The 14,006-nt window shown below is 39.5% G+C and overlaps 3 protein-coding genes across 8 annotated transcripts in view; all 3 read right to left on the reverse strand.

Annotated features, from left to right (window-relative positions):
• The window catches only part of LOC122405482 (E3 ubiquitin-protein ligase RMND5A), a 33,161-nt gene extending 27,118 nt beyond the window's left edge, over positions 1 to 6,043 (reverse strand). For 4 of the 6 annotated variants that reach the window (XR_006259774.1, XR_006259772.1, XR_006259773.1 and 1 more), the window contains exons 1-8: positions 5,813 to 6,043; positions 5,148 to 5,431; positions 4,790 to 4,927; positions 4,416 to 4,714; positions 4,235 to 4,337; positions 4,003 to 4,157; positions 3,716 to 3,898; positions 1,878 to 2,026 (exon numbers count right to left, since the gene is read on the reverse strand). Coding sequence is in view for 2 of the 6 variants with exons in the window: in XM_043410271.1 (XP_043266206.1) it covers positions 3,835 to 3,898; positions 4,003 to 4,157; positions 4,235 to 4,337; positions 4,416 to 4,714; positions 4,790 to 4,927; positions 5,148 to 5,431; positions 5,813 to 5,948 (1,179 nt within the window). In the remaining 4 variants the exon portion in view is untranslated. Of the gene's footprint in view, positions 1 to 1,877; positions 2,027 to 3,118; positions 3,899 to 4,002; positions 4,158 to 4,234; positions 4,338 to 4,415; positions 4,715 to 4,789; positions 4,928 to 5,147; positions 5,432 to 5,515; positions 5,596 to 5,812 lie in introns of those variants that run through there. The other 2 variants (XM_043410272.1, XM_043410271.1) reach the window with 2 other exon arrangements.
• A 268-nt stretch (positions 6,044 to 6,311) lies between these two features.
• Positions 6,312 to 7,478, reverse strand: LOC122394739 (V-type proton ATPase subunit e 2-like). Its single transcript, XM_043391836.1, has 4 exons — positions 7,147 to 7,478; positions 6,944 to 6,991; positions 6,775 to 6,862; positions 6,312 to 6,669 (listed from the first exon to the last, which is right to left on the reverse strand). Exons 1-4 carry the CDS (start codon positions 7,242 to 7,244, stop codon positions 6,652 to 6,654), a joined length of 252 nt encoding a protein of 83 aa, XP_043247771.1. The 5' UTR covers positions 7,245 to 7,478; the 3' UTR covers positions 6,312 to 6,651.
• A 131-nt stretch (positions 7,479 to 7,609) lies between these two features.
• Positions 7,610 to 13,847, reverse strand: LOC122405564. Its single transcript, XM_043391833.1, has 4 exons — positions 13,543 to 13,847; positions 12,463 to 12,747; positions 10,284 to 10,549; positions 7,610 to 9,765 (listed from the first exon to the last, which is right to left on the reverse strand). Exons 2-4 carry the CDS (start codon positions 12,543 to 12,545, stop codon positions 9,185 to 9,187), a joined length of 930 nt encoding a protein of 309 aa, XP_043247768.1. The 5' UTR covers positions 12,546 to 12,747; positions 13,543 to 13,847; the 3' UTR covers positions 7,610 to 9,184.
• Positions 13,848 to 14,006: the final 159 nt, after the last annotated feature.

Below are 14,006 nucleotides of genomic sequence, written 5' to 3' on the forward strand. Positions count from 1 at the left end.
TTACGAAGAACCGCCTGGTTTGGATTCCCTGAATGGCTGCAGGGAAACCACGCGCATAAGAGCGATCAGGCATCATGAAGCGTTCTTCGAATGTTTAAAGAACAAAATCGATAAAGAAGAAAATATATTAACATGTTACGCAAAGTCGCGACGGTCGAAGAACAACTTGCGAATTTACCATTAACGAATAGTAATAAAAAAAAATAAATGCCCCGACTCCGATACTCTCTGGACATTATGTCTCTCTCTCTATGTATAAAATAAAAGCTTTCGTCTTACTCTCGATACGAAATAAACGGTAAATAGGATAGCGTCGATGCGTTCGTGGAATTAGCAAATCATACGATAAACTTTGTGTGAATTCGCGGCGGGAGACTTTAGCCAGGGAACGATTAACCTATAATTTCTGTTTGTTCGCGTTGGATCTCGAACAAGTTAAGAGTATTCGTTAAAACGATATAAATGTATTTCACGTTTCAGTAATAGTTCAGTAAGCATGGTAGCCAAAAATCGTGTACGTGTGTCTTTCGATACGTAGAGTAGAAACAATTGCGTATAAAGAGTTCTATAACCTTAAACGATAAGGTGACTGTACTGTATCTGTTAATCGATCGATGAACCAAGGCCAAGTTGTCTGTACGTATGTTCATTCTGGTCCTAAGCTACTGCAAATGTACGTGAATATTATAAGACAGGGGGCGACATCTTCCGTAATGTTTCGACAAAGGTGCTAATACATAACTCTTTCGAGTCGTTTGCGCAGATATAGTAAATGCATGCGAACCGTGGAATATATACGTAAATATGAAATATAAAACGAAATTATATTTGAGTAGCGTAGTAGAAAATTTGAATCTGTGGTATGTTAACTGATATAATATCATAGGTTAGAATAGCGCCAGGGATCCATCGGAACGAAATTTTTCTCGCGGGAACGATAATCCTAGTTCCAATGGCCAGAAAATTGTAACCAATTAGCTGGAAATCGAGCTTGGGGAATATTACGCGTACAGCTTTCCGTTGCGAATTCGATGAAATCCACAAGGTGGCGTCACACGACACACCTACTCCCGGTAAATAACGCGAGTCAATTCGATTTGCGAATTCGTAACGAACGCTCGCCGCGTCCGTGTACATTTAAGGAAATCGCGAAGCATCGTGTGCATGGAGGGGAATATGAAAATCTCGAGCGACTTTCAGAACCGGACGTTCGAAAGAAACCAGCGTCGTCATGTTAATAGGGGGTAAAGAATCGCACCAAGAAACGACGATTCGCCATCGTTGCATCGTCGTAGTATTTATTGCTATCCCCGTTGTAATGTACCGTAAGATGTATACGCGCTAAGGATCGTTCAGATTTCTGTAAATATAGAGGACGTACATAATTGTGTATTTAAGGAGCAATTATAGCAGAATGTAGCTACACCCCCACTTTTTCGAGTCAACTTTATCGTTAATCGATGACGCTTCGCCTGGCTTTTTTTTCGTTCTATTCGCGGAATATTTTCGCCATTTCCTATCTTTTTTCTCTTCAATTTTGCTAATCGAAGGATCTACGTCTATCGTCTTTCGATTAAATTTTCGCGTGCGTACGATATAATATACGAAGTCTACAAATTAATTCTCGGCCTCCGCATTAAATAACCTATAAAAAAATTAGGGACTTGGATAGACTGTCCAAACAACGCAATTTTTCCTTCGAGTTCTCTATTACGCGACTTGCTCCTTGAACCATCTTTTCTTTATAGGGAGGATCGTGACGTATTCCTAATGAAGGTTATTTCGAATACCAAAAATCTAATTTGACTATTCATAAATATACGTTATCGTTACCGAAGGCCGAAAATTAATTTGCAGACCTAATGTGAAACACTTACCACGATACATGGCACCGCGGTCGATCCGCTGCTATTCAAATTGCTGTTCTCGAAAAAAGTAGTTGCGAATCCGACGTCGAAACGACGGTTCACCGTTGATCACCGCAAAAACAATTCCGTCGTTAGGAATCTTGTCGGAGCACACACACCTACAAACATGCACGATCAAACAATAGCATTCATCCAGGTTAATTCGCGAAATCAATATAATTCACTCATACGTCGATAACATCGACCCGATACGCTTCCTAATACTTTCGCGCGCGAATTCAGCGGCCATATTGATATCGAGCTTCGATCGTGAACCAGTATACTCCAGCCAGCGCAATGCTTTTCGATGTATATTTGTACCGCGTAAAAAAACAAAAAAAAAAAAAAAACAATTGAAAACAAAATCTTAGCAAATAACTCGTCGATGGCTGCTATTGTGAACAGACAATAAGCAAACGATGACGAAGGCGAACGATCGTTTTCTCGTTATTGATAACGTTCACGTCGATAAACCGCGCGTTCTCGATTGATCGATTACACGCGATCGACGGACGAGGGAGAAGGACTAAAATTCAGTTGGCGCCAAAAGAACGAACAAACGAACGTTAACCCTTACCAATTCTAATCATACGTACGCATAATTTTATCTGCAACTACGTTACGAACGCGATATTTTCTTGTATCCCTATGGTTGTTACGTAAATATTTAACCAGCTGGTGTATGGGTCCGACACTTAATGCCTGTGTAGTTGTTGAAAAACAGCAAAATTTGGAGGAAAATAAAGGTATTCCTTATTAAAGTTGATAAGCAATTGCGAATTGTATGGTGTTGCGTACATGTATACGTGTTGTATGTAAAACTGCATGGACGCGGATAAAAAAAAAGTACACGTATGCGATGGTAAATTTTGGAAAGGGTATCCTTGAACGAGCGTGTCGAGTCTGAAAATCGTGGATTTTATTTTCCGGTATCGATATCGACGTTCGAACGGTGCTCCAAATATCGATTTAGATTCGCATCTAAAGAATTTATCCTCACTACTTCGATCGACTTTGTTCTAACGAATTGACCGTTACTCGACGTTACTTGTTACTTAGAAGTATGACATGTTCATGTGTGTACTGTTCAATATCGTGTACCAAATAAACGTACGTGTTCAACGTGATGGTGTTCAACGTCTCATTCGTGGCGTGCTATATTACTTACATTTACGACACACTAATACGATAGATACATAATAGTTTGTTTATTTATTCTCTAAATATTCAGGGTAGAAAAATATTTCGTTAATGGACACGCATCGGTAACTGTTACGCGAATCCCTTCGGTCGGATGAAAAGTAGACGCTACGTTATGAACGGAAAAAATGCAAAATGCGATTCCACATCGATACATAATGTATGTACACCAATACAAATTGCATGAGTCATGTATCACCGTCAATGGTTCTCCTTACGAACATCTTTAATGGTAATTAACAATATTTAACATTAGTATATACAAAAACGCGTTACTTAGTACGTGATTTTAATTATATCATCATACTCGCACATACGTGAATATAAATATATATATATATATATGGTAAGTATATATATACATATATTTCATTCTCAATCACAACTAAATTAACATATTTCAATTCTTATATAATTACGCTGAATTGTTTGATCACGAAAAGACACTGAACATTACTAATTGGAGTGAAAATGATTAACTGCCGTCGCTATTGATGTCAAAATTAACCTGCCTCTAGACGGACGAGCATGTCGACGTACAATTTTTCACGCGTCAACGGTACGGTCGGGGGATCAGTCTAATAAGAAAAAATAAAGTATATGGTTACCATAAAAATTCACAGAATACGATGCTCCGACGTAGGTGTGTAGTTAAATTGGTTTAAGCGTGATGTTTCCGTAGAGATCTAACAAAACATCTCTGTCGTAACCGTCGTATCACAGTAGTCTAGAAATATATAAGTCTAGCATCCTCTGGGTTCTGTTCCACCGGACAGTACGGGCATTTCAATCTGAAAAAGAATCGGTGTCTTTTTTTTCGCTTATTTTCCTCTATATTTCCGGGTACCGATTTTCGATTTTAATACGCTATCATCCTTTTTACTAAATGACGTACTTGTTTGCACTGGTGAGCTTGTTCAGCGCGTCTCGCGAGATAACGTGACCGCAAACCAGTTTCATCGGTGGATTATTCTCTGTGCTCTGTTGTCTCAGAATCGGACACGCGAAAACAGAATGGTAACGGCTCTGTTTGCCCAAGTCTATTTCAATCTGTGCGGAACAAAAGAAAGTAATACGAGTAGTGCGCGATTAGGTTTTCGATCGTCCGTTTTGCAGTAATTGCTTACCGGCAACTCGTCTTTCCCGTTCCAAACGCCCGTTACTTGCCTCTGTTGCATCACTTGTTTAATATTTAAAAGCGTGGGCAACGCAGTACATCCCGCGTTAATGCTACAACAGAATATCGCAAGTTCCTTTTCTCTAACGGTTCGCAAGCATTTCGATTGTATCAAAACGAGTATAACGTACCACACAGAAAGAGGACTGTCCACGCTTAAACCCAACAACGTGCACGCCTCCCTTGTAAACACGTCGTGAATATCGAGCCACAAAGTAGGATCTAACAAATGACTATAAGGAGAGGATTGTATCCCGTTTGGCAAATAAAGTAGCGTGCCCATTAAAGCTTGCACCTCTTTCCCATGACGCCCGACGTATTGCGTAAGATTTTGTCGAGCGTACATTATTGCTTCTGTTTGTTTCGCAGGACCTTGTTGAACTAGTCTTATAAAATGTAACCTATGTAATTTAAATTCCAGAGAAGAATTCTACAACGAAACGTCAATGTCAGACAAATACAAGATACCATTGTACTTCTATAATGTAGAGAAACCCTTACGTACCTGTGCTAGAAGCGCCTCTCTGTGCTTTTTAGCCCAATCCAACGCAGGTTCTAAATCTCTCTGCTTCAAGCAATCGAGTATGTAGTTCAATTCTGTGAACGGTTCTTTTGTTTCGTCATCCGTTTTAATTCCTGTTTCCTGGCATAGAAATTGGACAATTACAATCGAAGCAATTGAACATATGTTCTATTTCTCCTTGTTTTCAACTTGCTACAGTTCAAAGGCAAACTCAAATAGAACATATGTTTATATACAATCTTTTTATTGTTTTTATATGCAGAATCTATTGTTGAAGTGATTCCCTCGTGCTATAAAACATTGCGTATACTAAAATATATTTTAAATATTGTATACTTACCGCAGCTAACTCTGCTGCAATGTCCAACATGCCGTGACGATAGAAATGTTGACATATGACTTGATTTAACAAATGTGATTTCTCTGGACCAGAGAAAACATCTTCTCTGCTGGTACTCGCAAAGTCGGCAGTAAAGTTTCTATCGATCGCCTTTCCTACCTTGGACACTGTACTGTGCAACTCCCGGTGATCGGTGGCCAAACGTTGGGCAGTTTCACGAACCTTTGTCATCGTTTCTTTCAACACTTGGGCTTGACCTGGTGTCAGTTCATGATCGAGCGGCGCTAATAAAAAGAAATCCCAACAGTATTACACTGTCGTAAAATAATTTTAAGTATCTACTTTTCCCTTAACTCAGAAATACCTACGATCTAAACGCGTTCCGAACACGAAGAGAAATTTTTATCGAGAGCTGCAGCGAATGAGGTTAGAATTAGACGAATCATCGCAAGATGGAAACGAAAGATTTAAATCCTTCACGGATCAAAATAACTCGACTGCGTAGATTGCAGCATTTACGACACGAAAGTTAGCATAGTCTTTTGCAGTTCGTTCGACGTTTGGTGCAAATATCTATCTACATCAGCCAGCAAGATTTTATTCTTCTCGTTGACAAAGTGTCAACGAGACGTGACGTTATAGTGGCTCGGAGATTTCTATTTTACCTTCTTCGAATTCCTTTTTCAACGCCTCGATGTGATTTATCAAATCGCGAAGTACCGTCTCTGCATGCTCGTTTATCGCACCGAATTTCAATAAAACCTTGTCAACTTCACGTTCAACCGCATTACACGCCTCCATTATTGTTTTTCTTAGTGATATCGCGTCACTACTTGTCACTTTTGCTTTACGCACAAGTCACATGTAAAAGATATAGGCCCCGCGGCTGCACACACTTGCATCTCGTGCGCGCGCCATAGAAAAGTCATATGCTTCACGCGCATATAGCATATACGTACGGGAATGTAATATGCGCGCGCGCACGGCGCACACACGTATGAACATGGGTTCGGTTCTGTATCGATCTTTAAACATCGACAGATTCCTTTTTACGTACAAAAAGTATGAAAACTTGATGCGAAATTTGCTAACTAAAGCAAGGGCCGTACATTAAAAAATGACATAAAAAGAATTGTGTATAATACAGAAATAAGATTCGGCTGTATTTCAACTAAACGTTAACTGTTTTTATTATTAATCTTGTTACTGTATATATTACATGGTGTACATACTTCTTTTGTATGATATTAAATTAATGTTTCGCGCGAAATTAAATCATATAATTGTCATAAAACTAAATTTTACATCATCGGAATGTTAATACTCGAATGGTGTTCATTTTCTCCTAAAATGTTTGATGTACGCAAGTATGCACCTAAATGTTCGATTTTCATTGCTACCATATAGTTTTATTTATAATTGAATTTTATAGACACAACTTGGTATATTTATGACAAACATTATTTTCCCTTAACAATCGTTCCTTCGTTCCTCTTTATTACCATTAAAGCTCCACGTTACTCTGTAATAAATGTATTCTGTATAAAAAAAAGTACGACCATCTTAACAAAACTAACAAGTAACAGCAGCAATTAAATTTTGAAATAAGACAGAAAGCAATGTTTACCCATTCGCGAGCCATCATAAGTATCGTGACATTAGATAGCTTTGGCCCAATAAGGGGATTCATTTGCGCCATGTAGCAACATAACCAACTGCGAAAGAGAATAGTATATAGCAAGATGCATGAATTACAAATCCATTGAAATACTTTATTCGAGTTTTAGTCAACTTACAATAGCCAACATGTGAAAGCTGTCAACATAAGAATAACCTGAAGAATTCTGGAAAGAAAGGCGTATATTTAAAGCAATGATACTGGTCAATAACAATAGTAACATTCCGATCAAATTTATGACATTTCAAGGTAATTCTTTCGTGTAACATTTGAAAAACGGAACCTTCGTACAAGTCGGTTGAAAAGGAACGAACCACTTACCCTCGATTTACGCCCTTTGGTACAAAAATGGGTAAAACGATTCCTACTACTCCCCAGAGTACCGTAAAAAATAATACTGGTAACAACGATGCTCCCATTTTCTCTTCAATTGAACAATTTCTTCAAAAATTCTTACAAGCAGACCAAACCCACCAAAAGTCAATTTTACCAATGCAAACACGAATCACGTGAACGATTCGTGACTCGTTTCGATAGGTCTCGAACCAGCGAGTCACGAGATACGATACGCGGTTCTTCGATTATCGAAGTTGAACAGAGAACCAGTGTGGACCAGTGATGGACTTCCGTAGGATTTTTCCCTCGCGACATTCCTTTCTGCGCATGCGTACGCTGACGTCACAGTTATATGTCGTTCGCTACCATAGATGTATCTTAAGCGTAAGAGGGGGTGCATGTAAGAGGCCTGTTGGGAATTCCAACATTTTTAGTTTTAAGTATATAATTTTGTATACTTTATTTATTTGCGTGTTTCACGTTCATTTTTACGTGCAACATTTTTGTTCGAATACTGGTAAGGTTTTCTGCAGATTTAATAAATCGGCTGCACACGTAAAAACTAAATAAATAATGAATTGTTTTCCATTTTTTATTGTACATTTATGCTGTTATCCTTCGTAAAAACTTGTCTCTTTCCCTGTAATTTTCTTAAATTTTGTTTCTTCCTGGGATCCAACGGTACCCTACATTCTAGTTAAGTGTATACGACAGTGAGGACTCGGCGCTCGCTCCAGTGCGCATGATCAGGAAAATCCAACGAAAGTCCATCACTGGCCTCAGGATTCGACAAAATGAAAACTCTGACGGAGTGAAAGGCTTCCTTGATTTATTATCTCCTTAGAAAATTTCATACAATACGCGAATCGTATGTTTCCGTCGATCATAGTACCGAGCAATTTCGCGGCAACACGAATTATTTATTTATCGATTCGCTAGTTCCTGCTGTCGCGTATGGAACTATCGCGATGTCCCAGCAACACTTCGTGTGTCGTATTTATTCACAAACTCGACTTTATATTGACTCAATTACTGCACTGTCGCGACACGCTTCAGCATCCAATTCTATGCCCCAGCTGTAGCAATTGTATCAAAGAAACGCGACTTTCGCTCGGTTCCCGTAGTCGTTACTACGTTTTCGAAAGTAGAAAAGCTGTGTCACGCGAGCGATCATCGATGCAAAAAATTTCAACGCTCAACCGCTCGCGTACACCGACGCCAGTATTTTTGGATTCATAGTTAGCTCGCAAATGTTATATGCTAACATTGCAGGAAACATACACACGTATCCCACCCAGACTTTGGTACCCACGCAATTCACTTGTATACGAGCCTCTCGTTAAACAAAATTTCCTCTACGACGATCGATCGCGGAGCCGCGTCATTACACGCGTTTGGTCATTTTTCAATTCTTTTACGCATTCTGTTCCCCACGCATACTGTGCAAATGTGACGAAAAACACGTACATTTACTATATGATATACTCTTCCCTTCCATTCATATTATCTAAAATTAAATAAAATCAAACAATTAGCTACGAGCGGTAATCGACGCCGTTTATTTAAATAAAATAATTAGAATATTAGACGTTGCTGCTGCAAAGTTTGAGAAATTTTCTCAGCGCGCGGACCATTCGTTTTTAGTTGTCTATAGTACAATAGCTACGAACGTCGAAAGCGTCTACGTAAATTGGCTCTTGCCCGAGAGACTTCTCCGAACAACGACGACTATGTGCGCGATAACGAATATACCATTGCTAAAATATCAACTACAATAGCTGCGAATTAAAACGGTAACGTGCGGGCTCGAAAGACATGTTGCAACACAAACACTCCAAGGACAGAACCGAATAATACAGAAAGTTTTGCTTCTCCTTTCTTTTTCTTTTTTTTCTTTTTCATTTGTGTAACGTTCATCTCGTGAAAAATGCGGTGGATAGTGTCGCGAACGAGTTACTTTCGAGCATCCCTTCTAAGAACGGACTCGTGACAAATTAAAACGTACGGAGGATAAATACGTGGTTCACATGGATGTCGGCGACCAGAAATTCATTTCCCTTAACTCCGATGGCTTTGCTTGGAACACCTTCGAGTAGACGGTCGATTTTTCGGTGGACCTCTCGTCGGTTCCCACGTAAGTGAGATTCTGCGACGATATGGATTTCTTTCGACTCAACGACCTAGGTGGCGGTGCAAGCGCGTCCACGCCAGTCTCGTCTTCCTCGTCGATCTTCGTGGTCACGATCTCTCTGGACTGTCCCAGTATGCTAGCCAAGATCCAACTGCCATGGTACTTATCGCGATCGGGTAGAAAAGGGCCCGTGAAGTAACGATTCGAACGTCTACGAGCCTTCGGCGAGCTGTCCGGGCTTCCGATCGGCGAAGCCAACGGAGTAGCCGGCAAAGACTTGCTGCCCTTCTTCAGTGGTTCCTCGGCCGTCTCGGCCGCAAACGTCTTATGGAACTTGTTGGACATCATCTGATTAGCTACGTGAACGATCGATTTTCCGCAAAGCGCTGGCTCGCTGTGAAATCCATCGTCTATCCCTTGAGACTTCGCTTTCGCGTTTCCGATCGACCAGGTCTTCGAGATATGTCGAATTTCTGAAAACGACACGAAACATTCAGCCACCGCGGTTACGCAATTAAAACAAAATTAACCAGTATCCGTACGGTCGGCGTATGCAATTATACCTCGTGCACACGGTGGGAGCAATAACTTTGATAACCTTAATTATATCAGTTATTTTTAGACGCGCAAAGAAATTTCATTGAATAAAGTTGTACAATATTGAGAGGTCTATATAACCGTGCTAATAATAATTTCCTCGTGGATGGATCATATTTCAATAATGACGTAACTGTCCTCTAGCGGCCAGGGTTGTTCGAAAAAATTCTGTAACTCTTGCAGCGAAACGATTAAATATTTTTAAGATTATTATTGCACCCCACCGACGATATACGATCGTTCTATCGTGTTTCAGAAGGGGCGAATTTGATCCACGAATAACAAATTCGCGTACAAATGTTTCGTCCATTAACGAAATTTTTATGTTCGCTTTGAAGCGGATACGATCTGCTTGACTTTGCTGAAATCTCGTACAGTCGACGGTAATCGATACCTTTGCTAGTCGAAGTCGGTACAAATGGTTGACAAGGCAAGGGATGCTTGCTAAAATCGATTTCCTGACTTCTCTTCCCGTCGGTTGCGAGCTGCTCTGACTTCACATTATTCGTCGACGAAGCGATGCTTTGTTCCCCGAAAACTTTGTCGATTGGCCGAAACTCTTTCTGGTTTGACAATGTACTCTGTGACTTTGGATACCGTATGTAGAAAAAGTTGTCGTCGTGAGATGGAGGGCTGAACGTACTTTCGTCGAAGTCGAATCTGCATGAAAGAAAAAGCGTGATAGAAATTGCTCGGATCACGGTGTTTAAAATTTGTGAAACTTTATTCGAACAACAAATAATAAATAAAACCAACGTATATCAATTTATTCTTAATGATAAATACTTGTTTATACTGTGCGATTAAGATGTCAAAAGACACCTAGAAATAACGTTAACACGTTGGCCGCCATAGTGGTCACCGGTGACCAGCTGTATTAATTGTAAATAACGCTACTGTCGTTAGAAGTGCTATAAAATCATGCATCGTTGAATTATTTAACACTTTTATTTTTCAGGTTATAACTACGAACAAACGTGGTAGTCAACGTGTTAACCGATTTTGATGATTCAGATGTCAGATGTTGGTGATATAATACTTGGATTCATTTTTCGAAAAGATATACACGATTTTCATTTAATTCCATACATAAACGCTTGGAAAAGCAATTTTTACGTTATCGTTATTTCGATACACTCGTGCATTGATACAACACTAACTACAACATCGGTAACTTATTCCTTGAGAACATACGAAATTAAATTCTGAATTTCATATACGGTGGTGGTAAGTGGGACGAATAATTCACCACGATCGACAGTATATCGAGTGATATTTTAATTTATTGAAGCTTTTCGTCAGTGGAAACCAATTTAACGAACGCAGAGGATACTGTACCCCACGACATTTTCTATCTTCTCATATGTAGGGCAAACAATAAGACCGAGAATGTTCTATCGTTCAAAGTGACGATCGTAAAAAAAACAAACATGCTGATAATTTGTAACATTTACCTTACGTGATTTCCATATCCAACTTAACCCACAAACGTCAAGGACATTGTCCGGATAATTTAATTCGACATATTGCACGATCAATTGATCTCGGATCACTTGCGAGATTTTCGACGTACACGGTTTACTCGATGCGTGCGTTACGGCGTACGTCACGCGCTCGACCAACCGGGGAAAAAAACATTACTCGATCGCAGTTTGTTGCATAGATCGCGGATATACATGCTCTGTAAAAAGCAGCGGAGAAAGAGCAAAGACAAACGTTGTACGCCGCAACGAAACCACGAGGGCGAATCCGCGAACAGTCATGAGTCCAAGATCTAAGAATAGCGACCGCAATGCTCGTGCTATGAGCCGTTTGGTCACGTTGGCCAAATTCCGCCTGTAAATATTCTCTCGCGCTCGAGAATGTACCAGAAGAGGGACGATCTTGCACGAGTGAAATTGTTTCGCGAACAAATCGATACAGCTCTCGATTTTTCTTATTTATGAACTCACGATACCGTCGACTGCATTTGAGAAGATCGACCTTGCTTTTTACCGTTGCGATTAGTTCAAATTCCCGATATTTATTCATTGATAAAGATACTGATGATAACGTATCGTTACTAGAGTCTACTGTTTTGAACGTGCACAATCCATAGTAAAAAAAACGCATCTATGATCGTGCAATAACTGGGAAAGTACTGTCGATTGCCAGAAAATGTTGACACTTTAGTTTATTTTGAGTATTTTGAATACAGAATTTCACATAACCGCAGTATACTTTATCTACATGGACATGAAATTGCTGTCGCAAATATGTGACCTTGGTCACAATCAATTATTCGATCGTGCGATATCTTTCGAAACAATAAGGTACATGTAACGCAACTTGGCTTCTTTTCCATAATTCTTAAAGGGCCTCTACGCAACAAGATTTGTCAAGGTTTAGGATCAGGCCCATCGTACACAAGAAGCACATAAAATGATTTTAAATGGTTTCAAATCCATTGCTCGTTACGATACGTGTCTCCAGACAAGTCCTAATGTTTGGCTCCCAAAGCATATCACGAGAGTCACGCAATTAACATTTAACAACCAAACACTAGAGTTTGACAGACGATTTTAAGATCATACCTATTATCGACTTTTCCCTTCATCCACTGCGGTAATGATATTCCACTACCAAGAGATCTATCTTGCTGTCTCGTAGAGCCCATTTTGTGATTCACTGAAAGTTGCTTTCTTCCGCGATTTGACGGTTTATTTACCTTTTGATTTGGTTACTTGTTTTCGTTAGATCGTAACTCGTTGCATGAGTTCAAAATACTGTTGGAAAATTATTAGTAGGGTGTCTTCCAAGAAGCTTTCGGTAGAACGAATCCTCTTCTACGAGATCAACCTGCCTGTTGTTTTACCGACCTACACATAAATAAAAAACGATACATGCATGCGTGTTTGTGTCTGTATACGAGCGCGCGTAAAAATTTAGACGTTTATTCGATACAGGCACAAACTAAATGCTCGATCGTAAAAAGAGGACAGACACAAGTGCATGTCATAATAAAACGTCGCTGCGTTCGTTTCCCAAAACATTCAACCTCTCTTTTTACGTGCGAACATAAATATTATTATTCGAAACATCGCGATTATTCACATTTGCCGTGCAACGTATAATCAAAAAATTGCCTACTCGTCATTATTCGTAATTTTCATATCTCCCTGTATACTCTTTCAAGTAGAAGGTAGTTTTCCATTTAAGCGAACGACCAACGACGAATTATAATTAATTAAATTGTCGTACATCAGCGCGGATCGATGTATCAAAGATTATAAGCATCAAAAACTCTATGCGCGGAAGGATAATTATTTATGCGCTTTGCTTCGGTGCAGGCAACGCACACAGCCGTACTATTATTAAACACGAATGGTTGTAACACGGAAAGAAAACAGTTGATCGCACGCCAGCCAATGAAAACAATAATAAAATGGACGAGGAAAGTGAAAAATAGTTACGGTTGAAAATCAAGTTTGTTTTGTTTCGAAAAGAGCAACAATTTAGAAAAAAAAAAAAAAGAACTCTACGACACTGTACAAACACTGCACCATTGCACTTGCGATATTGCGTATTACAACGTCTGTCTTTTAGTATCCGATACAAACAAAATTAGTTTCTTTCAACGAAATAACGCGTACGCTGATCGAATATTTACTCACTCGATTTTTGCGGTACGGTGAATCCTCCTGCGAACTTAGTATCTCCATAACTGCGATATTTTTACAAGACCTTGGAAAACGGTAATACTGCGACTCCGAAACTATACGATTACCCACTATTCACGATAATTGACACAAGCCCGTAACATAATTACGTCGTGTCGCGTCAAAGGAAAGATCGGAACTATGTATTCGTCAACGGGAATTTCCTGTTCTCGGGAAAATGAAAAGAATCTAGACGATTCTGGAGAAAATGCGAAAAACACTATATCGATCACCGACGTCCCGAGCCAAGAAAATCTACGATAATTATTCCCGCGAAATAATTTATTTTTATTATATGCGTATAGATTGATATCAGAATAGATTTATTTAAAATTTCATACCGTAAACTATACCACTGTAACGAACAAATTGTAGAGGAGACTAATGGCTAAGTATACGACCACCCAATCCGAGGGGTA

The sequence above is a fragment of the Colletes gigas genome, unplaced genomic scaffold (genome assembly GCF_013123115.1).
Source record: "Colletes gigas isolate AHSC1104 unplaced genomic scaffold, ASM1312311v1 Colletes_gigas_Sc00004, whole genome shotgun sequence".
NCBI lineage: Eukaryota > Metazoa > Arthropoda > Insecta > Hymenoptera > Colletidae > Colletes > Colletes gigas.